The sequence below is a fragment of the Diaporthe amygdali genome (assembly GCF_026229845.1).
Source record: "Diaporthe amygdali strain CAA958 chromosome Unknown NODE_4_length_2575358_cov_65_588622, whole genome shotgun sequence".
Classification (NCBI taxonomy): Eukaryota; Fungi; Ascomycota; class Sordariomycetes; order Diaporthales; family Diaporthaceae; genus Diaporthe; species Diaporthe amygdali.
In genome coordinates, this window is record NW_026517024.1 from 1,739,910 (window position 1) to 1,765,650 (window position 25,741).

The 25,741-nt window shown below is 53.6% G+C and overlaps 11 protein-coding genes across 11 annotated transcripts; 5 read left to right on the plus strand and 6 right to left on the minus strand.

Annotated features, from left to right (window-relative positions):
* Positions 1-1,634: 1,634 nt before the first annotated feature.
* On the minus strand, positions 1,635-2,318 carry J7T55_008728 (uncharacterized protein; the record flags this gene model as incomplete). Its single annotated transcript, XM_053139076.1, has 2 exons — positions 1,635-1,851; positions 2,254-2,318. The coding sequence occupies 2 exons, from the start codon at positions 2,316-2,318 to the stop codon at positions 1,635-1,637; spliced, it is 282 nt and encodes a 93-aa protein (XP_052998003.1).
* An 878-nt stretch (positions 2,319-3,196) lies between these two features.
* J7T55_008729 (uncharacterized protein) lies at positions 3,197-4,704 on the minus strand (the record flags this gene model as incomplete). The annotated part of the gene is made up of 2 exons (XM_053139077.1): positions 3,197-3,742; positions 3,799-4,704. 2 exons carry the CDS (start codon positions 4,702-4,704, stop codon positions 3,197-3,199), a joined length of 1,452 nt encoding a protein of 483 aa, XP_052998004.1.
* A 320-nt stretch (positions 4,705-5,024) lies between these two features.
* J7T55_008730 (2OG-Fe(II)oxygenase superfamily protein) lies at positions 5,025-6,052 on the plus strand (the record flags this gene model as incomplete). The annotated part of the gene is made up of 2 exons (XM_053139078.1): positions 5,025-5,120; positions 5,177-6,052. 2 exons carry the CDS (start codon positions 5,025-5,027, stop codon positions 6,050-6,052), a joined length of 972 nt encoding a protein of 323 aa, XP_052998005.1.
* Positions 6,053-6,155: 103 nt separating this feature from the next.
* J7T55_008731 (undecaprenyl diphosphate synthase) lies at positions 6,156-7,254 on the minus strand (the record flags this gene model as incomplete). Its single annotated transcript, XM_053139079.1, has 2 exons — positions 6,156-6,649; positions 6,702-7,254. 2 exons carry the CDS (start codon positions 7,252-7,254, stop codon positions 6,156-6,158), a joined length of 1,047 nt encoding a protein of 348 aa, XP_052998006.1.
* Positions 7,255-7,510: 256 nt separating this feature from the next.
* J7T55_008732 (uncharacterized protein) lies at positions 7,511-7,891 on the plus strand (the record flags this gene model as incomplete). Its single annotated transcript, XM_053139080.1, has 2 exons — positions 7,511-7,592; positions 7,773-7,891. 2 exons carry the CDS (start codon positions 7,511-7,513, stop codon positions 7,889-7,891), a joined length of 201 nt encoding a protein of 66 aa, XP_052998007.1.
* Positions 7,892-7,945: 54 nt separating this feature from the next.
* Positions 7,946-10,589, plus strand: J7T55_008733 (exocyst complex component protein; the record flags this gene model as incomplete). The annotated part of the gene is made up of 2 exons (XM_053139081.1): positions 7,946-8,156; positions 8,224-10,589. 2 exons carry the CDS (start codon positions 7,946-7,948, stop codon positions 10,587-10,589), a joined length of 2,577 nt encoding a protein of 858 aa, XP_052998008.1.
* A 1,173-nt stretch (positions 10,590-11,762) lies between these two features.
* On the minus strand, positions 11,763-12,688 carry J7T55_008734 (uncharacterized protein; the record flags this gene model as incomplete). The annotated part of the gene is made up of 2 exons (XM_053139085.1): positions 11,763-12,517; positions 12,568-12,688. 2 exons carry the CDS (start codon positions 12,686-12,688, stop codon positions 11,763-11,765), a joined length of 876 nt encoding a protein of 291 aa, XP_052998009.1.
* A 1,495-nt stretch (positions 12,689-14,183) lies between these two features.
* Positions 14,184-17,377, plus strand: J7T55_008735 (uncharacterized protein; the record flags this gene model as incomplete). Its single annotated transcript, XM_053139086.1, has 4 exons — positions 14,184-14,301; positions 14,361-14,518; positions 14,598-17,224; positions 17,284-17,377. 4 exons carry the CDS (start codon positions 14,184-14,186, stop codon positions 17,375-17,377), a joined length of 2,997 nt encoding a protein of 998 aa, XP_052998010.1.
* A 1,177-nt stretch (positions 17,378-18,554) lies between these two features.
* Positions 18,555-19,795, minus strand: J7T55_008736 (proteasome component pup3; the record flags this gene model as incomplete). Its single annotated transcript, XM_053139087.1, has 4 exons — positions 18,555-18,698; positions 18,778-19,232; positions 19,375-19,715; positions 19,782-19,795. 4 exons carry the CDS (start codon positions 19,793-19,795, stop codon positions 18,555-18,557), a joined length of 954 nt encoding a protein of 317 aa, XP_052998011.1.
* Positions 19,796-20,277: 482 nt separating this feature from the next.
* Positions 20,278-21,981, plus strand: J7T55_008737 (ubx domain-containing protein; the record flags this gene model as incomplete). The annotated part of the gene is made up of 2 exons (XM_053139088.1): positions 20,278-20,414; positions 20,481-21,981. 2 exons carry the CDS (start codon positions 20,278-20,280, stop codon positions 21,979-21,981), a joined length of 1,638 nt encoding a protein of 545 aa, XP_052998012.1.
* Positions 21,982-22,648: 667 nt separating this feature from the next.
* Positions 22,649-23,270, minus strand: J7T55_008738 (uncharacterized protein; the record flags this gene model as incomplete). The annotated part of the gene is made up of 4 exons (XM_053139089.1): positions 22,649-22,729; positions 22,798-22,879; positions 22,995-23,095; positions 23,214-23,270. 4 exons carry the CDS (start codon positions 23,268-23,270, stop codon positions 22,649-22,651), a joined length of 321 nt encoding a protein of 106 aa, XP_052998013.1.
* Between the last annotated feature and the right edge of the window lie 2,471 nt (positions 23,271-25,741).

Consider the following 25,741-nt stretch of genomic DNA (forward strand, 5'->3'; position numbering starts at 1 on the left):
TACCATCGAAAAGGACCTTGGTGAGATGCCACTCGCTCGCCGGTCCAGTTCCCACTGGGCCAGGCCTGGGCCAACGACTAGCGGGCAGGCACCGGACGGGCGCAATCTAATACTCTCTGCCAATCTCGCTCTCGCTGCATTAGCCGACCCCAGGTCTTGACATCCCGACTGCCGCCGACGCTTAATAGATGGCCAGACACTTGACGATTGGGAAAAACAACCTCTACACCAGTATCGGCCGAGTGACAGTCCGCCCAGCCCGTACGTGGCCCCTTGGAGGGATCGGCCTAGGACTGGCACCGAGCAAGACTGGGAACCGACACGGTCTGGCCAGCCTTGACTTTCTTCAGATGAAACGTAGAGGGCATACTCAAGCAATGCGACCTTTTGTGGTTTGCTATCGCACGCAAGCACGCAAGCACTGCTTAGGCTCTGGGTGATCGCCGACCAGCACGCCTGATGAGGCAATCCGAAGGGGCTGAGCGGCTTGCTAAGTATGTGTACCGTGCAGAAACTACGTACATCGAGCCTCGATCGGTTATACATTGGGTGCTCTAGCGAAGACGGATACGGGCTCGACCTTTTTCGCCGTGCGCTCGGCGCCGGGATCCTCCCAAGGCGAGGCCCCAAGGAGGGTGGAGTTGGCGTTCGATCCAGCGCAGCCCGAAGCGAAGGAGGCCCGAATGGCCCATCTCGGCCGCTCTATTTCTCGCGGCTTTCCGGAGCAAATTCTACGCAGAGTTTTGGGAAAGATGCCTCCCCGCATTCGCCATCCCACCACCGCTCAGAGGCGGCATTATTGTTGTTGATATTATTGTCATCACATATTGTCACAGACACGCACTTCTTATTGGTAATGTACATGCGCCCAAAAACAGACAGCATGGCCGGCGCGTGTGGTCTGCCCGATGCAGGCCGAACACCCACGGATGCCTCCGCGATAACGTGCAGCAATCCTCCGGCGAATCAGCCTCGTATATCTCCACACCGGTGTCTGTACTCCCAGCATCTCGCTTCACTTGGGACTGTGTTAACGCAACCTCCTAATCGCGTGAGGGCAAGCTCTCTAGATCCCCTAGTTTCGTAACAGATTCGTCATAGTCGTGCGCTGTACATGTGTGTGGCAGGGTCGAGTGTCGACTGTGTGCGTCTAATCAGATTAGGAGGCATGGCAGGAGGGGGGTAGGAGCCGGTGTGCCGCAAGTTTATCGCAATCTTCCCCCCGCAGACGCAGACGCGAATGTATGGGGAAGACGACGCTGCGATCGACGTGGGGATTGCCCAGAGGGAATGGCAGGATGGCCTCAGTCGGTTATTCCCAGTCCGAGTCCTACCCGACCTTCCTTGTCTCCGTCCTGCCACTACCGAGCTTCAATGGGCGGGCCGCTTCGTTCATGCCTTGCCTTTTTCCAATCCGTCATGCCCTGTATCACCCTACGGGTTAATACTTCCTGTCTACCTGTCGTACCACCATCCATGCCTTTCTATGCTACTCCCTGGGCGGCTGGCGCAACGAAGCAGACGCCCCACCGTAGGAAGGCGTGGCAACTGGGAAGCATCAAGGGCATGTTGTATCTGCAGCGCATCCCAGATCTGCGTACAGCTCCCTCCACAGGCGGGTGGTAGGTCCCCTCCTACCTGACCGGGGCCGCTGTGAAACAGGCACACGGCATGATGTCCAGAGCACGACTGCGCCGCAGGGCTTCCGCTCGCATCTTATTGCCGGGCTGACGGCTGGCACTTGCCTTGGCGAGGTTGTGGCCCATCATCACATAAGCCTCAATCCCCGACAAGAAATGCCATGCCTGGAGTGCATCATAGTGGTCTTCTTCGTGGCCCATGGCGTTCTTGCTAGACGGTGCACCTGGTGTTTTCGCTGTTCGGCAAACGCGTTCGTCAACGCTTTGTGTAACCTATCCTCTCTGCGAACCAAGTAGATTCGTTGGGTGATTGACCTCGATGATTGGCAAAGAGCCGCATTGCCAATCACATATTTTTGCAGCCCTTCAACCTGCAGATACGACTCAGTAGACCGCAGTAGCCTGAACGCGCCCCTTATCCCGGAGGAGCTCCCTAATTGGAAACCGATCTTCAGCACCCGGTGTGAGCATACATGATCTCGACGCCGCTGCCGTGCAGAAATAGGGTCGTCTGCAGAGCGCGCGAGCTTGCCTATCTCAGTGCGACTGTCCCATGTCATCAATCACATGTAAATGATTGTTGGCTCGTGGTAATACTCGTCGTTTACCATACCCGATGACTCTTTTCTCCTCCTTCACAACAATCTTCATCTGCAGAGAGCCGTCTCCTGATGTCATATCCAGGGGGAAATGAGGTTTAAGGAATTGAACAGCAGTCGCGAGTATCCTATCCCCGACCGCAATCCTTGGTGTTTTCCGATTGCGAGGTAGCAATTGGGTCCGAATAGCCGTCTGCTCTGATTTGACATAATGCATCTATACAAGGGCATGCTGCTGCTGTTGATTGGACTCGCACACCATACTTGTAGCAACGTCCTGGGGTAGACAACCGGGGGCGGACGCACGCGGAAGACCCTGGTTTGAAGGCGTCGTAAGGCTTCCACAGGTGATGAAACCCGTGTCCTAGACGACCGGCGCAAGACGAGTGCGAAGATCAAATTGGAGCCATCTCAATGCTAGATAGTGCCGCAAGCCATCGTCATCCCAAGATGCGAAAGAGGGGTGCTGGCGCAAAAGTGAGCAGACCGACCCAGTTTTGCGCCCGCCTTCCAGTCCGCCCTCTGCATCTTGACGAGAGTGGCCAGCATTGCTTTTCTGCATGAGACCGGATAAGCTCTTAAGCCGCGCGCCAAAATCTCAAGAAGGTCCATTTCATCCTCGAGCCGACCTAGTCCGCCCAGAGTGCAAAGTATGTAGATTGTCAAAATGCTGTGCGTTGTCCTGTATGCTGATAGTGTCGTGTGACATGCATATCTTCAACGGCCCATGCAACGCCTCCTCCCGCAGTTGCCACGAGCGCCCAGATAAGGTGTTCATTCGTCGACTCGGTCGGAAGACCGCCCAAGGGCAGCGCGAACGGTTGGGGGTAGCTGGTTGGCAGAAGCGGCAGTCCTTCAATCGAGACAGGATGGCAATTCCTGCCGCGTAGTAGCTGTGGCGATAGAACCCCAGAAGACAGTCATGAGTTTTTCGAATGGCCTTTTCTGACCAGGATTTCACTGCCTAGCAGCGAAAGCAACCTCGGACGGCAGCCTGAAGCTCGCACAGTACATGCTCTTCGCCGGCGCCACGTCTCGGACATGGTTCACGGCAACCTGTCCATCCTCTACCTCATTCACGGTCGCCCCAGTCTTCCCGTCCCAGCGCAAGGTGGTGCCCAATTCCTTCGAAACACGCTCGGAGATGTCAATCCTGGGCACATCATCGTCGCTCTTCAGGGCGAAGCAGTGGACATGGATCATGGGTAGCCTGGTCTGCGTGTGTGGCGCGAAGAGCGCCTCCTGTCCGGCGTACAGACCTCTGTAGGACGACAGAAACTCGGTCGCGGATGCCGGCAGATTCATCACAAAATGGCTGATGGTAGGTGGAATGGGAATTACCGTCGGCGGTGGCCTTTTGGCGTCGGGATTACTTCTCGAGAACTTCTGCTTTGAAGGTACTACGGCCGCTTCACCAGCCCGTGACGATGCTAGGACCGAGTCGGCTGCCTTGTGGATGAAGACACGACCGTCTTCGTTGAATGGCCGCACGAAAGATGAGACCTGTTGTCCAGTCAGTCGAGATCAAGGCATTTGGCTTAACGGCAGAAGGCACCCACCTTGTTTCTCCCAATAGCATCCTGAAGATATTTGTAGCTCTCCGGATTATAGTCATTGGCCCAAACAAAGACACCCCTCTTCCCAGCCGGAACTGCGAAAGGCCCAATGCCAGCCATCACATCGCACACAACTTCTCCCGGCTGGAACGACCTGACGAGTCTCGTGTGTTCTTTTTCAAGCTTGCTGTTCCAATAAACCTTGGAATAATCGAACTTGAACACACACCCGTTCTCGTTCAGCTCAACGTTCATATCGTCCTCGCCGGCAAGCAGCTCGTAGCCAAAGGTCCGGAATTCGGATTCGGTGCCCACATTGTCCGTTTTGTTGATGACTGTCCTGATGTGCTGGTTCTTCTCCACGATGACCTGACCTATCAGCATCTTGTACGGAAGGTGCTGGTCTCTTAAATTTAGATGCGCGACGTGTCCCGCTGTGTTGAACCCGGCAGGAATGTCATCGTGCAGCTCCTCGGGCAACAGAGTCGACAGTACGTCGCGGTAGTTCCAGTAGTCATAGTCTAGCTGCAGCTCATATGGGACTATGCCAACCTCATCCTGCTTCACCAGCTGTGAGACAAGAGGGCCCCATGTCTCTGGCTGCTTGGGTGAGATCGAAGGCTTGAGCAGGAGACATTTCCGGCCTTTTGCTGCGAGGTCGGTGTCCGGGTCTGGGGCGATGGCAGATATCCTTTCCATGGGCATAATGTCTCCATTTTTGGAAAGGGCCTGCCTGAGTTTTGATAGGTTCTTGTTGTCTCTTACAGACGCTGCAGCCAGGTTGACAGTTTTTGAGAACAAAGCCTTGTTCAGCGTAGTGCTGGGCGGCAATCTTGGTGGGCGCAGGATCCCCATGGTATCTTCCTCCTGCGTGGCCGGATTGTTTGTGGGAGCTCCACCGGTAGACATCATTAACAAATTTCTGGGGGCAATGTTGCGGGTGTGTGCATGTTCGTGTCCGTGAGTGAGAGGAAGGTGATGAATATTTATGGGGCTCGAAAGTTTTCACGAGGCTGCAGGCTCACCGCAGTGGTTGGAATTTACTGGGGAAGCTTTCAGGCTTGGCGCAGCGGCAAGGGACAAGGCTGAAGGGCAGGCTAGTGCCGCCCATGGCCTTCCTGCTAGTCAGTGATGTCACTAAGTCGCCCTTTGAATATCAAGAGTTCATAATAACTTGGCATACTTTGAGACTCTACTCAGTATGCTTAACGCTTCAAAATTCCCCCCTTATGAGCACGATGTCAAAGAAGAGGACGATCGACTCTTTCTTTACGCCACCGGCGAAGCAGCGGAAAGTGGATGAGCATGAAGCTCAAGAGGAACCAGTATGCCTTTGATGATGAGTTTGGAGTCATAGCAATATGTTTCTAACATGCCATAGAGCGCCACATCCACTCATTTAACATATCCTTTCCCCATACCCGGGCTCCCACTTCATATTGAGAAGGAATTGTCATCGCTCCCGGCGACTCAAGGCCGTGCCATCAACGACCAGTTGGACCTCGACCTATTGTACTTTCAACCTTACGTCCCAAGCTACCTCGCCAAGGACGCTTTCAACTTTCTCAGGTCGGAGCTGCCATTTTACAGAGTCAAGTACACCATCAAGAGAGGAGGCACGGAAACTCTCATCAACACGCCAAGATATACCACTGTCTTCGGCATAGACAACACCTCACGCTTCTCGGATGAGGGCACTGTTGTCGATACGAAGACGGGAACAAAAGTTCTCGGCAGCTCATATCCAAACTGCGCGCCCCGTCCAATTCCCAAGTGCCTCGATGACCTACGGCGGTCGACCGAAGCTGCTACTGGCTGCAAGTTCAACTTCTGCCTTGTAAACTATTACTCCTCAGGATCGGACAGTATAAGCTATCATTCTGACGATGAGCGCTTCCTTGGCTCAGATCCAGCCATTGCTTCATTCTCTTTTGGCGCGAGGAGGGATTTCTTGTTGAAGCACAAGCCCATTGCCCCAAGCGAGCAGAATACGGGCGGATCAGACCCGAAACCTCTGAAGCTGCCTCTTGACAGCGGCGACATGATTTTGATGCGAGGTAAGACTCAGTCTTGCTGGCTGCACTCGATTCCGAAGAGAAGTGGGAAGAATGAGAAGGACGGAGGTAGAATCAACATTACATTTCGTCAAGCCATGGTAGAAGGCGGGACCAACAACTACTACCATTATAACGTTGGGACGGGGCCAGTTTACAAATGGGACAAGGGTGCTCAAGATATGAAGATCTGGAGGATTTGATGTTGGGTATAAAACTGTAAACACTTCTCTATGCTGCACCTTGAACTCCTGTACCCATGCGCTGCGTCTGCAGAGCAGCTCTATCAGAAGTTGAGGACCTCAACTATCGTCCCAGCCTGAACTGAGCATTCGCATACTTGCACAGGCCACTGTAAAACACCTGATAACCGACGCTCTCGTTGTCAGGCACCTGGTAGATTTCGGTGAGATGCAGGTGCCAGGGCGGATATCCTTGGAACTCAATGTAGGGTCCAAAGATGATCAACAAGTCGGATTCTTCCATGACGCTCTCCCTAAGCTCTACGTCGAGAAGTCGCGGTTCGATGTCGGCAGGAGAGATCTTATGCTTCTGGGCCATTTCCGCCAGCGTCTTCGTAAGATCTACCATAGAGTCGCGGCCATCTTCGGCACATATGAGTCTCATGGTAAGGTGACTGACTGGTCCACCAAAATCTGTGGTCTGTGGGCTGGACGTGGACTCTATCGACTGCGCATGAGGTGCGCAAACTGTTAATGTTGGATGTTGCTTGCCGAAGTAGGATCGGAGGTTCTGGGAAATCGCTCGGTGGGTTTCAGGTAGGTATTGTTTGAGTAGGCCTGAGAGATTTTGTCAGTTGCAGAACTGGACCCGGCGCAAGGGGATGCGCACCTGTCTTCTCGTAAACGTTCAGCACGGGTATTCCAGCGCTGGCGCACCATGCCGAAACTTCCGCTACCTCGTTCACCAGGCGTTCTAGTTCGGCGCCGCCTTTCCCGTCATCTTCCACTCTCAGAATGACACTCAGAACTTTGGGGACCTTGCTGAGTCGTTTCACGTCCCTCTGTATCATCGCTGGGTCGCGATGGTGGTAGAAGAAAATCGAGTAGGTACGATCGCGGACGGCATGGTAGGCCTGTCGGGAACGAATGTAAATGGAGAATATGGCATGGATAATTGTAAAGGTCAGGATGTGCAGTTGCGTCTTCAGAAAGTTCCTAACTCCAAATGTGATGCGCCGGCCAGGGGAAGCTCGTTGTTCGCGTCCTTCGTCCTCCTTCGTGGGAGGGAGGTATGGCTTTGTATGTGTTAGCTGCCGTTGCCGCTCAAGATCACGGGGCATATGCACCTCTAGAAGTTTGATCCTCTCTTCTGGGGTCAGGAGCTTTCCGCCAGCCTTCTCGTTGCGACGATAGACTTCGGTGTCCTTGGTGTCAAACGGCATTTTCTGATGATCCGGTATGTTCCAACGTGATGGTGATGGTAGCCTCAAATGTTATACACAAGGAACGCGCAATGCAGATGCGGAGAAGAGAAAGAAGTGGTTCTAGCAAGAGAAGGGCATGGCAACAAGCGAATGCATTGGAGGCGAAGATGTGAACCAACAAGGCGGTGGAACAAATGGCATGCTGAGTGGCAGTGAAGATGGGCGCCGCGTTGCTATTCAGGATTGGGAAATTCCATCCTGGCCCGCTGCAAGCATGTGTGAGCTTGGCTGGGCCAACTCTGTCGTCAGTCCTGCAACCCCGGCTGTGCAGGGAGCTCTTGGCTGTCTGCCATGCAGTAAGCTGTTCAACTCCAGCCACGTTCCCAGTGCTGAACGGGCTAGAGCGTCCAAGGCTGGGGGAGGTCGGGCATAGGTGGGGACCCCTGTAGAGCGTTGGCAGGGATCTATGGGGCTCCCTTTCCACAGCAGACATTGGGCGAAACGTCCCGAAGGCAACATTTGGCTTCAACGAGCAGACGAATACGACCACGACCACGGTGACGACTACGGCTTCGGCTTCGACTTTGGCTTCGACCGCGACTCGACAGCAGACCAAAGCGGCTACAGGCTTGGGCTTGGGAGAGTCAACTATTGAACTGATCGAATCACCCATCAGAGAACCGATGCGCCCCGGGGGCCGGCAGCATTAATGGCTGTGAACAGGGCCGAGTCCGGGTCTGGCCCGAGAGCTCTGTTCCCCCAGGGACCCAGTTTGGAAGAGAAGGACTTTTCGACCAAGGAGTTCATCGTGAGGGACTTTATTGACGAGCTGGCCGAGAGCGCCATTCCTGTGAACCGGCGATCCGCCCCTGCGACACAACCTGCTTTCGACCCAAAGCCCCTGATCAGGACCTTTGAAAGTACGTCGCCCTTTCTTGTTTTCAGACCATCTGCAGACTCTCATTGACATCCTTTTCTAAAATATAGATGCATTATCGCAACTGGGCGTACTCACCGAGAAGCTGGAAGAGGAGGAGTCAGGACTCCAGAACGACGTGCGCCGAGCAGAGACGCAGCACGACCGGACCCTGGAAACACTTGGTCGAAAATTAGACCAGTCCATGGCTCAATTCGAAGCACTCGACTCCACTTTAAATAGTTCCAACGGCATTAATGGACACGACAGGACAGCGCGAAGCGACATAGGGGGGAACATAGCTGTGCAGATCGGCGAGAGGCTCGAGGAGTTGGACCGGAAGCGTAGGAGGGCGCTGGACGCCAACTTCCTGATTCAATGCTGGAATGAGGTATCCGAGACTGGGCAGCTTGGCTCATTAGAGGAGATGAAGAGGGTAGGCGGAGCTGAGAACAAAGTCCGTTGCGCCAACATTGCGCGACAACTCATGCGCATCAGCCAGAGGTTAGATCCCACGTCGTGGGGGCAGACGAACGGATATCGACGGAACGGGGTGACAAATGGCGTGACTGGCACCAGCCGGAAGCACAACACTCGCGAAGTGCTGGAGAAGTTCTGCGAGGTTCTGGAACAGGACCTGCTCGAGCAGTTCAACAGGAGCTACCGATCTCAGAACTTCCCCGACATGCTGCAGTGTGCGAAGGTTCTATTTGATTTCAACGGAGGCAACAGCGTCGTGGCCACTTTCGTCAATCAACACGACTTCTTTATCAACAGAAACCAGCTTCTGGCAGACGAGGTCACCGGTGACGATGACACTTGGGAATTGCTTGCCGATCCTGACAAGGAACCTCCCGGGATCGAGCAGAGTTTACAATCTCTAATTGACGAAGTCAGGGTTGTCATGCAAGAGGAGTCGTTCATCATCAAACAAGCCTTCCCGATGGCGGAAACAGTTCTGATCAAATTCATTCAACGAGTCTTTCAACAGTCTGTCCAACAGCGGCTGGAAATGGTGCTTGAGAAAGCGGATTCCGTATCGTCGCTAGCATTCCTGCGGTCCCTGCACTCGGCGAGAACCTACATTGGTCAACTCATCGAGGACCTGAAGACTCACGGACTGATCGATAACCCTGAGCCGTGCTCTGCGCAAATATCACAAACCTTGGACCAGCAGATGGAAGAGCTTTTTGTGCCCTATCTCGTCGGGAATTCATATATCGAAAGAGAGCGTAGGAATCTGGAGGAGTTGTACAGCTCGCTGCTCTTCAAGTACACCATCTTTCACTCTAGACGCAAGAAAGCACCAAGTGGTTTCATGGCGGCTATAGCTCAACAAGGCTCACAGCTACTGGCATCGGCCAAAGACGTTTACTTGGAACGTCTTGATTCATCTGATCTCACACCTACTCAAAAGGCAATGATGTTGCGGGTCGCTGGCGTTAAGGACAGCAGCGAGAACAAGAACGAAATCGAGGTTTCTGATGAAGACGGTGCTATCAGCGTTCAGGTAGCTCAAAGGATGATGCGGTGGCTCGCAGAGAGTGTTCGCAGGACGCTCGAGCTCGGCTCCTCCACCGACACTGCGAGGGATGTTAACAGTCTACTCAGCCTACTTCTTACCAGCATGGGCCAGGTCTACATCGAGACAGCTCTAGACGCCGCGCTGGACGCTTCTTCCTCGCAAGAAAATTCGAAGGTCGAACCGGATATATCCTACTTGCCCAACATCCGACCCGCCGTCACAATTGCGAACATCATGTCTCGATTCATACAGACTGTCATGATCAGGCTCGCGGAAGGGAATGCGACCGTACGGCGGAGCATGGAGGCTCAGGCAAAGATGGCGATGGAAACAATTGAGAGAAAAACGAACAGTGTCGTCAAAAGCTCAGTAGACGTTGTGATAAACTGGGTTACCAGGACACTGGCAACACAGCGCAAGACAGACTTCCGCCCCAAAGATGCAGAGCTCGAGCTCATCGCAGAGCTGTTGCAGACACCTACATGTCAAACGATTTGCACCTTCCTCAAACGCGTCTCCGTACTATCGACGCAGGCCATTGATGGCCACAATCTTGAGATCTTCAGCAGTGAGCTGGCGTTGGCGATACACAAGCTGCTCTTGGAGCACTTCAAGAAGTTCTCTGTCAACGCGACTGGTGGGTTGATGGTGACTAAGGACCTCAACAAGTACATCTCGACGTTGAAGGAGTGGCCCCTCACCAAGGACGTCCAGGGGATATTAGATCTCCTTCCGGAGATCGGGTACTTGTTCATTATTGGTCCCGAGGCGCTGAGAGAGAAGAGCAGGAACTTGGGATCGGGCTCAGCTGCGACGGGCAAGAAGCTGACCAAGGCCGATTTCAAGGCCATCGTGCAGAAGAGAGAGGACTCAAGCAGTGTGGGTATTCAGAGTGTGCTCAATGGGCTGTAATATATGCGTGCATTGTCCACGGTTTACTATTTATGACTGAGGCACAGTCAGATCGGTAGCGACCTGAAATGATACCATGAATTTTCGTGACTACGGTGGTTACGAATGTTTACGCCGTCCCACGACTTGAGGGGAGGCGACAAATTGAGAAGCGAAAACACCGATCTAGTTTGGTTTACTTGTCTGGCAAGTCCTACACAGTGAATCGCTACGTACGCCCACACACACAGCCACATACATAGATATGCATAAGCATGCACAAGCACACATACAACATACACATCGGCAGTGCTGGTTGTCACTCAGCCGTAGTGATGGGCAGCACACTATGAGAAACCTCCCCATGACAGAAGTTGGGTGAGCCCTGGAAATAGTACGATCACCTGTTCAGCGTAGAGATCTGGTGCGAGCTGACCGATGGATGGAAGCACTGCTCATTCTATAGTGTTATAGACAACGAGAAGCGCTTTCATATTACATAGCAAGGCCTCCAAACTATTGTGCCGCGTACTTGTCGACCACACATTCCTTTCGCCCAAGAACACGGCCGCACACACATTGTGAGACGGCCAACTTAACATCCACAACAAGAAGCTTCAAGTCACTTGGTTTGGCTGTGGGTAGCACGGGCTGTTTAATTTGACGCATTACGTTGACAGCAAAAAAAAGCCCTGGTACCTCCGTTGCTTGTAACCATCTCAATTTGTTTGCTTCCCAGTCATTCCCACCCCGAACGCTCCATGTTTGACAAACCCTCCCCAGGCCACTTCACTTGGGCTCTGACAATTCTTTACTCAGGAACCTGCCTTTACGAAACTTTCTTGCCCATCAGCCGAAGCTCATATTTAGAGCTTGAAGCATGAGCCCAGCCAACTACTCCCATATCAGGTTGGCATCACCATCATGTACAACCCAGTCGACGCATTCGGCCTCTCATGCCCTGAGGGAGGCGCCTTTTTTGTCTGCGAGCACAGCGATGTCCATTTCCTAGGGTGCTGTGCTTCAGACCCGTGCCTAGACGGTTCAGGTGTAAGCAACTTCCAAATATTTTCTGCACCTTCCAATGACAGACACTTCTGCAACATCCATGAGCTCATGGTCCCAAAATACCCACGAATGGAGCACATTGGGAAGGCCACGAGATGTTACTCAGCCTTCTCCCCTCCTCTCACTTCAAATGTTCTTCCTTGGATAAGTCCAAGACTGACTTTGACTGTACAAGATCTGTCCTGCGAGCAATGTCACGTATTCCAGCTTCAAGAAGAGCAAAGGAGCAGGCATCAAAGACCAGGAATGCCTCAATCCAAAGGGGAAGTGGTACACGTGCTTTGACTTGGATCGCCCCTTCTTAGGTTGCTGTTCTTCCGATGCTTGCGACGACGGATGCCCGGACGAGGACTTGGTGGGCGCGAAGCTCTCGAGCAACTCTGAGAGCGCCGCCGTTTTCAAGAAGACAACATTTACGCCGACGCCGACGTCGATGCCGAGTATCTCGTCAAGTACAACTTCGTCGACCAGCACAAGTTCAACAGCCAGCTCAAGCTCGTCGACCAGCTCCAGCTCGTCGGCAAGCTCACGTTCTTCGACCAGCCCCAGTCCCTCGACCAGCTCCGTTTCTTCCGCCACGTCAAGTTCGTCGACTAGCTTAAGTTCTTCGACTACGTCCGCCGCTTCGTCCGATTCAACGACGACCTCGAGTGTGGATACGACGGCGACTCTCCCAGAGGCGAGTTCAGCGTCGAACACAATCCCAGTGATCCCAGCAGGTAGCAGCAGCTCCTCGGGTCTATCAAAGGGGGGCATCGCAGGCGTGAGCGCCGGAGCCACTTTAGCCCTGCTCTTTCTGGTCGGCGCGTTGCTGTTCTTTGCAAGACGGAAATGGAAGAAACGGACAGGAGTTGTCGTCAGGGGCTCAGAGCCACCAACATCTAGCATGATCTTGCCTACAAGCAATTCCTACGTGCCTCGCGGTGAGCACCTCGCGAATCATCAGATGACACTTCCAGCACTGACGAGAGGTTCAGATCCCAGTCGCGCAATTCAAGCGTCTTTGTACTCGACGTCCCCGCCGCGGTCGCAGTCGCGGTCGCCCTCTCCATCACTTGTCAATGAGCAGAGGCCTGTGCTCGTCGTCGTCAACCGGTCAAGTCGCCAGAACTCCGTAAGCTCGACCAGAAGCAACAATACGACGGGACCATTATCTTCGGGACAGAATGTTTGGCACGGCGTGGCTACTTCACCATCAACTGCACAGCGAGGCGTCGAACATCAACAGGCTCAACCATCAAACCACCATTTCCAACAGCTCGCTGAGCTTGAAGGGGCAGATCGGCCGATACCCGAGCTGCCGGCAACTTCCCCGACGCACACCCGCACCCCTGTCGTGTACCGCCCATATAGGCCGCCGCAGGCAAGTCCACAATACTCTCGGGGTAGGGGTTAGGGAATGTAGCTGTGAGGAAGTTGGGATTTGGCGAGATGATGACAAATGTGCTTCGGGAAAGCAGTCTGGGAAATGTACTCGGAGTTTAATTTCATTCTTTTTAACTCAAGGGGCCGGGGGGCGGCGCCTTCAGTACGAGCAGGTACAACTGCCACTCATGAATTTAAGCTCAAGCACTCGCTCTTGGATGGTCTGTTTGGCTATTCGCCTAGTTGGATCTCGCAGTGACATGTTATGAAACAAAATCCAATAGGAAGTGGATTGCACGGATGCCCGGAGGACCAGTGCCGAAGCACAATAGCCGGTTGACAAATGGGTCTCTACCCAAGACGCCAGGGGAAAATATCTCAGGAATTGGGGCTGAGCATTTTACCACGAGAGAGATACCCACAAAGACGTCGAGCCGGACGCATGTCAACGGAAAGCCCATGGGCTTGGTGTTTGAGAACAACAGCCAGGCTGCGAGGCCAGCGAGACGACTTAGTAATATGCAGGAAGTCCACGTGGGTGATAGAAGACACGACTCACAACTACATGATACTTAGACTATCAGACTAGACTACCTCCTTATCAGATCTAGTCTGGTACAGTAGCGGTTGATAGTTGTGGTAGTACGGCTGCAGGTCAGCCCCAGGCAGAGCGAGGTCTAGCCTGTCACCCGCCAGGCCCCCGGACCACCCTGGTGAACATTCCAGATGCCTGGCTTGCCGAAAACAGCCCCGCCATGACATCGGCAACAGTGCCGAGTGGGTACTGCTGCCCTCCATGGCGTACCTACCCACATGTACCTGGAAAACCTAGGCAGTACATCGTAGCACAGCCTACCTGCACTTATCTAGTTCTTGACACGTTGAAGGATTGATTCCAAGCTTCGTGAGTTTTTGTTCTGCTGCACCTCCTGCAGTCTCTTCACTTGGGAGAAGACGTCAAGACTCATCCGTTCCTTCTGCACTTAAACGGCTGCACCTGCACTCCTCCTGGGAAAGCCGGTCACCTTTTCTCAAGTGTCTTTGATCAGACCGAGATCTCATATCCACCCTTCCGGCTTTGGCGGCGGTTCCCTGCGCCCAAAAGCTTCCGAAGCTTGGACTGCTTCCTCCATTCACATCGCGTCCTTTCCAGGAGACTCCCGCATCTCCCCACCGCGAAAGATGGAGAACGCTTTCGCAAAACCGATAGACCAGGTCTTGTCGACCTTGGAGGTGCAAGCTTCCACTGGCCTGACAGATGCGCAGGTCAAGAAGTTGACCGAGAAGCATGGCAAGAACGGTAGGTTTGCATCCTGTCGCAAAGCGCCTCGAGCCGAAACGCTGACAGACCCCGTCCAGCTATCGCGGAAGAGCCACCCACGCCTCTTTGGGAGCTCATACTTGAGCAATTCAAGGACCAACTCGTTCTCATCCTACTCGGCTCCGCTGCTGTCTCCTTCGTCCTGGCTCTGTTTGAGGACGAAGGCGGCTGGAGCGCATTTGTCGACCCCGCCGTTGTAAGTCTCCGATGGCCCCTGGCTATGCGCTCAATGTTTTCCAGACCAGACCGGACCTGACCATAATTCAAAACTCCAGATCCTGACCATTCTGATCCTCAACGCCGTTGTTGGTGTCTCCCAAGAGAGCAGCGCCGAGAAAGCCATCGCGGCACTCCAAGAATACTCTGCCAACGAAGCCAACGTCATCCGAAACGACGGCCATGTCTCGAGAGTCAAAGCGGAAGATCTGGTCCCTGGCGATATCATCTCTGTCCACATTGGCGACAGAATTCCCGCCGATTGCAGGTTGATCGCTATCGAGAGCAACAGCTTCTCGGTCGACCAGGCCATCCTTACCGGCGAGAGCGAGAGCGTCAGCAAGGATGCACAAGCGGTCGTCCAAGATGAGAAGTCTGTCAAGCAAGACCAGGTCAACATGCTCTTCTCCGGAACCACTGTTGTGACTGGCAGGGCGAAGGCTGTTGTGGTGTTGACTGGCGCAAACACGGCCATTGGCGACATCCACGAGAGCATTTCCGCCCAGATCTCCGAGCCGACCCCGCTGAAGCAGAAGTTGAACGACTTTGGCGACAGTCTGGCCAAGGTTATCACGGTCATCTGCATTCTGGTCTGGCTTATCAACATCCCCAACTTCAAGGACCCCAGCCATGGTACCTGGGCCAAGGGGGCCATCTACTACCTCAAGATCGCTGTTTCCCTTGGTGTCGCTGCGATTCCCGAAGGTCTAGCAGTCGTCATCACAACCTGTCTGGCCCTGGGAACTAGGAAGATGGCTGCTAAGAACGCTGTGGTTCGCAGTTTACCCTCGGTGGAAACTCTGGGAAGCTGCAGCATCATCTGCTCCGACAAGACCGGCACCTTGACGACCAACCAGATGAGTGTCAACAAGATTGTCTATCTTAACGAGAATGGAACAGACTTGGAGGAACTTGACGTCGAAGGAACCACTTTTGAGCCTAAGGGAGACGTCACTTACAAGGGCCAGGTCGTCCAGGATCTCTCTCAAAAGTCTACTACCATCCGCCAATTGTCTGAAGTCGCTGCGCTCTGCAACGATGCCATGTTGGCGTATGATTCTAAGTCTGGTGCCTTCTCTAATGTTGGCGAGCCTACCGAAGGTGCCCTCCGAACTCTGGTTGAGAAAGTTGGCCCATGTGCGCCAAGGAACAGCGCACCCGAGGATCGTCTTCACCACGCCAGCGGATGGTATGACAAGCAGTACTCTCGCCTCGCCACCTTCGAATTCTCTCGTGACCGAAAGAGCATGTCTGTTCTTGTTCAGAATGGTAGCAAGCAGAAGCTTCTCGTCAAGGGCGCCCCTGAATCAATCATTGATCGGTGCACAAGTGTCGTACTTGGCGCAAACGGCAACAAGGTCCAGATGAATGCAAAGCTCTCAGAATTGATCATGCGGGAAGTCACGGATTACGGAAACAAGGGTCTGCGGGTGATCGCACTCGCAAGTCTTGATGACGTCTCAGAGAACAGCCTGCTGCGATCCGCTAAATCCACCGCTGATTACGCCAAAATTGAGCAGAACCTGACCTTGCTTGGCTTGGTCGGCATGCTTGATCCTCCTCGTCCTGAGGTCCCTGCCTCCATTGCCAAGTGCAAGGAGGCTGGCATCCGCGTCATCGTCATCACCGGAGACAATCGCAACACCGCTGAGAGCATCTGCCGTCAAATCGGTGTCTTTGGACAGTATGAGGATCTCAAGGGAAAGAGCTTCACCGGCCGCGAGTTTGACAACTTGAGCCCCTCTGAGCAGCTCGAGGCTGCTAAGAACGCCTCCTTGTTCTCGCGCGTAGAGCCAAGCCACAAGTCTAAACTGGTTGATCTGCTTCAGTCTCTGGGTGAAGTTGTTGCCATGACTGGCGATGGCGTCAATGACGCTCCCGCGCTCAAGAAGGCTGACATTGGTGTTGCCATGGGCTCTGGTACCGATGTGTCAAAGCTGGCAGCTGACATGGTCCTGGCTGACAACAACTTCGCTACCATTGAGGTCGCCATCGAGGAGGGCCGCTCTATTTACAACAACACCCAGCAGTTCATCCGTTACCTTATCTCTTCAAACATTGGCGAGGTGGTCTCGATCTTCCTGACCGCCGCCCTGGGAATGCCCGAGGCACTCATTCCCGTTCAGCTACTCTGGGTCAACCTCGTCACTGACGGTCTCCCAGCCACCGCGCTCTCCTTCAATCCGCCTGATCACGACATCATGCGCCGCCAGCCTCGCAAGCGCGACGAGCCTCTGATCGGCGGGTGGCTCTTCATCCGCTACCTTATCATTGGTACTTATGTCGGTGTCGCTACCGTTGCCGGCTACGCCTGGTGGTTCATGTACTACTCCGGCGGCCCCCAGATTGCTTTCTCCCAGCTGCGCCACTTCCACCGATGCTCTGCTGAGTTCCCAGAGATTGGATGCCAAATGTTCACAAATGACATGGCTAAATCTGCTTCGACGGTCTCGCTGTCTATCTTGGTCACAATTGAGATGTTGAACGCCATGAACGCACTTTCAAGCAGCGAATCACTCCTGACGCTTCCGTTGTGGGACAACCTCATGCTGGTGTATGCCATTGGTCTGTCGATGGCGCTGCACTTTGCTCTGCTCTACACACCGTTCTTGCAAACCCTTTTCTCGATCTTGCCCTTGAATTGGCCAGAGTGGCAGGCGGTGCTTATCATTAGTGCGCCTGTTATGTAAGTTTCATCGCTCCCACACTCGCGCTGTTTGAACATCTAGCTAACAAACACTCTAGCATCATCGATGAAGGACTTAAGCTCATTGAGCGGTCATTCTTTATGCAAAAGACAACAAGCGTAGGCCAGCTGAAAGCTAAGAAGGAACAGTAGAGTGATGGAAACGATCCATTACTGGCCGCATTATATGATCTTAGACGGTGGCCATGTACAATAACAGAGATGTATAACACAGCACTCTAGATCTCATTTAGAGATAGGCAAGCGAGGAGTGCGGTTGTGGTTGATCGACTTCACAGTCTGACTGCCAACACCTGCTCTCCGCTCCCATCAGGTCAAATAGAGAGGGAGGACATGACAGTACGGGAAGGCCAATGAGCACCTCATTTGCTCAACGAGTGACGTGTCGTGGTTATAGATACACTCATCAATCAACTTTATCCGTTTCAGCTTGTGTGCTTTGCGCGAATCATAATGTACAAACTGCAATGGGCGACCACTTATTTCGACATGTACTGATAGTGATCGGACATGAGCTAAATTTCATGAAGGCTGGCTGGGTGCCCGACGACAACGCCCTCAACATATTCGAGAACATACACGAGGCACATATGGCAGGCCGATGATAGCCCGACTGTGTAAAAGGGCGGTACAAAGAACTCACCTGTAGGGGCACAAGGGTTCTTCGCATCGTACCCTGCAAATTGTCTCTCAGTGTATAGAGGAGGATTGTCCCGCAGCCGTCTTGCCGAGAACTGGTGGACTGGCCTAGTCTTCCCGCGCTGAGCACGAGGGTAGTAAGGCGATATAGTTGCTTCGTCGGAGCACCTCGGACACGATGTTGATATTGAAAGGTTATGTCTTCAAGATTGGGCTCTGACTATTGGCGGGGATCGGTTGTACGGCTGGGAGTAAGCCAGGCCATTACTTAGCTACATGATGCCCTGAACAAACGGCTTTCCAACGACGCCCCTGATTCTTGCTAGGCAACAGCGCCCCAACTGAGCTTCGGTACGGCAGCTGTGCGAGAGACTCGTGTAGTGCTCGAGTGGCCAATATGGACAAGACCCATTGCGCCTGTGCTACTACGCGTCCATTTGGCGTATCCTCACTGCGAAGCTGGCTCTATGAACTGGTCTTTCTTGTCATCGTGGCTGATATTCTAGCTGGCTGCAGTCAAGTCAAGCCAGCTGTGTCGTGATGTGTCTAGTCGTACAATGCACAAAAGGTCGTAGCTCCTCGCCCTCCCCTCCGCGGGCCGGGATGCGTCTTTCATCATGTCTTCTTCTATGCCCAATCCCCATTCCACGTCTCGCCCCGAATCGTCCGCTTAATCTTGTCGTCCCTTGAGTAGCCTCTTTGTCACCTTGTCCTTTTCGATGATGTAGACGTGTGCACCCCAACCAGACAAAGCATCCCGATCGACGGCGTTCAGTAGGGATTGGGAGATGGTCTCAAACAGCTCATCGGGTCCCTGTGACCAATTCAGATTAGCATCACCTCTCCGACCATGCAGCATTTCCCATCGTGTATGAATGGTCTTTCCAGCTTACCAGATCAGGCTCCCACAGGTTCTCACACATGCCAAAAAGCTGCTCCGTCGCCGTACCGCTCACGATGAAGTCCTTGGCAAAGTCAATGCACCCAATGCTGTCGAAGCCGCAGATGAATGGCTTCCCCGTCTTGGGCTCCAGACCAGCAACCACGGGGCTGACGAAGTAAGGGCCGAACCGCTTCTCGTACAGCGAACTCGAGACCAGGTTGGCAAAGGTGGTTGGTGCGATGGCGCGCTCCTCTCGCAGGCGGTACATGTTCACCTTGTACCTGAACAGGTCGGACACGGTGTTCACGTCTGTGGCCAGGCCGGTCAGGCCCAGGTATACGCTGTCGCCGTAGCTGAAGATCTTGGGGAAGTTGTTGGAGACGGTCAGGGCTTGGAGGCCGAGTCGCAGGTCGCAGGCGATGGCGACGCAGTCCTTGCCGACCATCGCGACGCAGGCGCCGCCGTCTGTTGGAAGGGCAGTGTTAGTTTCGACTTCGGGGGCTTATGGGCTCGGGGGTATGTTGAGAGGCTGACTTATTGAGAAGGGCGATGACTGTAAAGGCGGTTAGCTATGAACGTTTGCTTTGCCATGGTGTCTGGATCTCACCATCTTGGTTTTCTGACTGAGCCAAGGCACGACCCTGGGACGAAATTGGCGGGTGTAGGTCTGACGATGTGTTGTCTGAGTCGGAAGGGCTGGTATGAGCGGGCTTGCGAAGGCGTGGGTGGAATGGAGGTGAGGTTGGCGTCTCGATGCAGCTGGTGAGGTCCGGGCGAGGCTTGGGGAGCTCCAAGGCAACCTGTAAGCTGCGTAAGTTCTGCTCCAGGTGGTAGGTAGAGTACGTAGGTACCACACCCCCTGCAGCCAAGCCTCCAGCGTTGATTGGCCACGGAAGGAGGTACACACAGCTCTTCTGGCGCCTTCCTTGGGGCAACTCCAGGGACCGACTGCAGTGTTACGGGGGCCCAGGTATGATCTCACAAGGCTGCCTGACTGCTTCATCAGCTGCTTACAATCTGGCTTGCATGACAAGCTGGTTGCCACAACCGGCCTATGCCATAGCCTCCTCTTCGAACCATTTCTTATTCTATAAGTTGCCATTCTGCCCCCTCTCTGTTCCATCAAGCCAGCAGAGCCCTGTCCTCAGGATTTCTAAGTCACGCAGTGCCTGATCTGCCCAGATAGCTCAACAGTCCCTGCCCCACTGTCCGTGGAGGGGCAGCTCTTGCTTGACCTACGTTGCACATCGAAGCTCGCCGCGATCTTTCGGGCAGGGCACCTCCAGCCAGGAGACCGGAGCTTGCTCACCACGTCCAGAGTCGGTCTTCGGACATCCTGACCATTGCATCTTCGAAAGAATTACTTTGGGCCTGTCTTTGGAGGAGGAAAGCTACGCACCGCAGCTAGGCTTGCCTAAGCTTCCTGACGCGCATCTCACTTCAGCAGTGGACGACGACATTCTACAACATACTGAACCATTGGCCGTGCTCTGATCTGTCCTTGTTCAAAATGTCTTCTCACGTGGTCGTCGTTTCGCCTGATGTCAAACGGGTCAGCGTCAAGGTCAACCCTGGGACATACATGTTCGATGTTCTCGAGGAGGCTTGCAAGAAGTTGAACTTAGAGGTGGACAAGTGGTCTCTTAAGTAAGTAGACTCTCACTTAGATAGTCAGTCCTATTTTCTGTCCTGGTGACCTAATCAGCAAGGCAGGCACCAGAAGAATGTGATCAATCTCAGCGATCAGTTTCGCATCACTCGTCTTACGCCAGGGGCCAAACTTGAACTTGTAGCAAGTTCCAAGACAACCTCGGTGGTGAATGTCGCCCTCAAGCTTCCAGAAGCCGAAGCCAAGACAGTTCCTAATGGCCGTCTTATGGAGAAATTCAGGAGTGATACTACGCTATGGAAGATGCTGCGGTCATTCGAGTCCAAGGGGTCCCCGTCTGGCCACACATTAAACTTCACTGACAGAGGCATACCTCAGACCAGCAACGGTACGCAGGCAGGCAGTGGGCAGCTGTACTATGAGATGCCATCACTTCGGATCATGAGCCGGGAGATATCGACTCTTGCGGACTTTCAGAAGACTCTTGCTCAACTGGGCCTGACGTCGGGGAGCCATATGATCCAGCTTTCTTTCAAGTCCACAGACAAGACGCTCAACGACGCTATGCAGGAAATCTCCCAGTTCTTCAAAGAGGAGAAAAAAGCAGAAGCAAAAGAGAAGGGTGCTGTAGCTGGAGCAACGCCAGTCCAGACTCAATCGCTCTTGGACGCGCCCAACCCCGAGAGCGTCGGCAGTAGCAGTCTGCAGGCTCCTTTAGTTGCAGAAACAGGTGCAGCAGCCCCTGATGGCTCAAGAGGTGTTGAACCAGCGCAGTCGAGAACATCGCCAGGGAACGCGCTGTCAGTTGATGGCCAGTCGGACGAGGTGGTCTCACAGTCGGTCGACGCTATGGAAGTTGACGATGGGAACACACAGCCTCGGTCAACTGATGACGGGGATCCTGTCCCTGGCTCGAACACTTCAAATCTTCAGCCTGTCAACATCTTCTCCGCGCCCACAAACACCACGCCGGCCGCCGCCTCGGTGCATGTTCCCGACTCTGTTTACACGCCGACAATAGCACATGCTCAGGCACATCAACAGAAGCTGCAGGCGAGTGCCATCAATAAGCGGCTCAAGTCCGATGCGGAGCTTGCAGCAGAGGCTCAAGCCGAGGAGGCGAAGGCAGCAGCGGTGAAGAAGATTGATGTGAAAGTGCGATTTCCAGACGAAACATCGGCGCAATGGAGCTTTGGGCCCAAGGATACCGGTGCAACCGTCTACAAGGCAGTCCGGGAGGTAATGGCGAATGACTCCGCCCCATTCAAGCTGGTATTACCTGGGGTTCCATCTCCTTCGAACCTCATCAAAGATGATGATGGAGTGAAGCATACCCTCGTCCGAGGTTACAAGCTGTCGGGGCGTGTTCTTGTCAATCTTGTCTGGGAGAATGAGGTATCGCAAAATGTCAAGAAGGCGCCGTTCCTGAAAGACAGCTACGCCAGCCAGGCGAAGAAGGTGGAGCCTGCAAAGGCTCCCCAAGAAGAAGAGGAGGATGAGAGCAGTGCTCCAGCTCCAGTTGCACCCCCACCTCAGTCACAGAGCAACGACAGCGGTAGCAGCCGCAAAATGCCGAAGTGGCTCAAGGGCCTATCAAAGAAATAGACATCTGCTAAGAAGAGCACACCCCGGTGTCACGAAAGCGAAGGTGGTTGGCGTTATGGGACTTTCCACGCGGATTCACATCTTGTTGATGGCGAGTATTCCTCTTGTACTCCTGCAACTCGCAAGCCATTGAGAGTAGATGTTGGCAATTCGCGATTCGTCAAGGCGATAAACTCGTTCTTTTTCTTGCGATGGTGTTTGGCACTTGGGCGACAACAAGACGAAGACAACTGGGGCGCTTCAAATCACACGTAGGCGGGACAATCGTCCTTGCTTGTTGGGCATCTGTGGCATATCAAATGACAGCGGCCTCCTCCCTGGCCACGTGCTTGACACTGGTAATCGAGCGCCTGAAGTCAGACATAGAAGGCTACCAGGTTTACGGGGGATGTTAACAGTGACGTTTCATAAATAGACATCACATAGCGCTCAGACTGTAATAAGAGTAGATGCAAGAGATCATGGATTGGTTGTTCAAAGTATCATCATTTGGTATCGACGTAACGTTTCTTTTGACGCCTGGCAGTTCTCACGATGTGTGGAAGCAGTGCCCATAGCCTCGTTCCCTCAACCAGATTTTTGTCCATGAAATCCCATCCAATAACGCCGAAACGTAATCCTGGTCCGTGTCGTTGCTTCTCGAAAGTCGACGCTCGCAAGGATACGTTTAGTGGCCGGCACGACGGGACTCAGCGATGACACGCTGGAGCTCGTCGACCTTCTTCTTGGCACGACCGAAGGTACCGAGCTGGAAAGTTTGTCAGTATTGATTTGCGGGTATCGAGGCAAGTAGGACCTGATGTGGTTGAGACGTACCCTCTTCTTGGCGAGCTTACGGGCACGCTTGTCCCGGGAGTTGCGGAGCAACTCGATCACACGCTTCTCATAGGGAGCGAGACTATCATAGTGAACGTCAGTGAACTTGTCTTGAGATGAATGTGTGCCCTCAGGGTGGTTCAGAATTTCGGATCCTCCCCTTGAGCCAGGTGCGGAGTGGGATAGATAGCACTTACCCAGCAACCTCCTTGACGATGTCGCGGACGAAAGCGGTACGCTTGCTCAGGTGACCCTTGGTGCGGGAGACACGGGGCTTGACGACGCGGGGGGTGGTTTTCTACATTTTTGGAACAGACCGATAATCAGCTTCAAAGTCCATCGTCCACGATTGCCTTGCGAGAAGACAGCGCAGAGATCCTCCACGAGGTGAGACTGGGCTTTTTGTTTCAACGTACGTGGCCCTTGTTGACGCCGACAATCAGGCCCGAACGGGCGGGAGTTTCCTTGGCCATGGCGATGGATGGCTGTGGTTGTTGTCGATGTGGGATGGTGAGAGGTCTTCGTGAGGAAATCTGCAGTTGCAAAAAGATTTAGTTCGAGTGGGTGTGGACGCTAGGCCGGAAGGTGGATTGCCCGATTGTGGGGCGGTCAGTTGAAAGCGACCAATTGAAAGCGAACCGTTCTTGCCCTGCCCAGAACCCCCCCCCCCCCCTCCCGATTCCCCCTCTGACAGACAGACAGACCCTAACCCATCCAACGGAGAACCCATTTCGAGTGGGTGTCTCTCTTGTTGTTTAGCTATATTCTTCTCAAATCTGGAAGATATTACTTCGCACTCTCTACCGCCAAGGGTACTCTGTAATCAGATTCGTGGTGTTGCTGCCGTGACTACACATACGTGACATGCAAGCTTGCAAGTTGTCGGCCTTAGACCAACCCTATCAGCCACATTCTGCTGGTTACACAGCCTCACTCCTACCTTGTAGACCATGTAGACTGTGGCATCTCGCTGGCACGTCCTGCTCAATACCCAACTACTATGTACAATTCTCATCTGGACAAGCATTGTGAAGTGTACTCGAAGAGCACAAGAGGTATGGTTGTCTTTCTCCATAACTCATTGATTATCCTACGAGATGCACAAGGTCATCCCGGAGAGGTCGTCTCACTGGCTGAATGTGGCTTGAACGTTTCGGCTCCCTCCCCTCTGCATAGACAGGAAGCGCGGCGGTGCACTTTGTCCATAAATATGCAGCAAGTACAATATCATCGGTGTACGCACATTTAACGTCACGCATCCACTCCTGTTGTCTTCTCGCACGGGCTAATTGGGTTGGCTGCCAAAAGGGTATGTCTGTATCGGATTGATTCTTCATCACGTGTTAGACATGACTTGCATGAACCTACCCTGCAAGATTTCGATCGACGTCTCCTTGCGTACCGTGGCCCATAGTTACATCGTATACGCGCCGGACTGGCGAGGTTGATGCTGGATCTCAGGAGCTGATCCTCGTCCCCTTTCCCTCACCTCCGTCACCACTTCAAGCTTTGTGCGAGCGGCAGTCGGCAGCTTCACCACAGCAGGGCATTTTCCCCTTACACCAAAGGGATACGGTGGTGACACAAATGCCCCGTGCAGTGAGCCTCACGCAGGACCCGTCGCTGTCTCCCCGTTCGCATACCAGCCACCAATCATCTCCCGTCTGCCATCTCGTGTTTGCGGGAGTGCTTAGTCGAGATCTATGAAACGAAACGGTCCTCGCTCGGAAGCCAATCAGCGCAGGACCGGGCACAGGCAGTCCCAGAAGGGCATCGAAGTCATCTCCCATTTTACCGACAACCTCCTGAGACTTTGAAAAGAGTCCTCGACTGTCTTACCTTCTATGCTTGAAAAAGGGGCCCATACGAGGCTCATTACGTCGTCTTGTGTCACAACTTTCAGAAGCGAATTCTCGCAGTTCAGACCATCGGATTACATCCCGAAGGCCTTGGAGGCCCCATTTCTGCCCGGGAACCTGCCAGCCTTCCAACATGCATTATTGCAGTACTGACTACCCAGCCCACTTGGGATCTGCAATGCCGGCAATAAGGGATCCGCAAGGTACCACTGCCAAAATAGTGCGATCCATCCAGGGGCGTGTGATGCACCCGGTATAAGCTTTTGTTCGACGTTCCCCCAGTTGTCTCTGTCTTGGCTGCCTGCCTCGTACCGACTGTCCATACAAACATCTACGCCTCGTAGATCAATATCTTTCGCTTCTTCCCACTCCCTTTCCGGATCCGTTCCCGCCTGTTCCTCTCCGTAACACTCCACAAGATCTACCAGAATGAAGTGCATCGCTCTCGCTTGCCTCGCCCCTCTGGCGGCGGCCATGAAGAACATCAAGGGGTTGGCTTACGCCGACGCTATCCCAAAGGAGAACCTCGCGCAAGACTGTGAATATCCAGCCTATTTCACCATTCAGAACTTCGCAACGTGCACGCCCAATGCGTCGAACCAAACAGAAGTTACATTTGGATGTATGTCTCGCTTGAAAAGCCATGACGCGTGGTACCTCCTTTCATAGTTGGAGCTCTGGGCATATTGCCATTTTAGGTGTCCTTGCAGATGATTGACAGATGGTAGATGTCGACTCGGACACGAACATCACAACCAGTTGCAATCTTAACTCAACCTCAGAAAACGTTGGCGCGGAAGGCGCCGCCCCAAGATACGCATGTGACAATTCATCAGTCAACTTTATCTGGCAGAAAAACAAGTTGACCGTGATTGAGTTGGCCTGCTCCACCAGCTCGTGAGTTTTACGACTCTTTCTTACCGCGTGCCCACTCTAACAAATACGCAGAGTGCAATACGATACTTCAGGATCTTGGACTCCCACGTTGGCGTGCCAGGACAGTACCAGTGGTGTGGAGTGCACAGCAAATCAAACGTCCTACCAGGGACAATTTACGAGCATCGAGCCGCTGAACACAGGAGGTG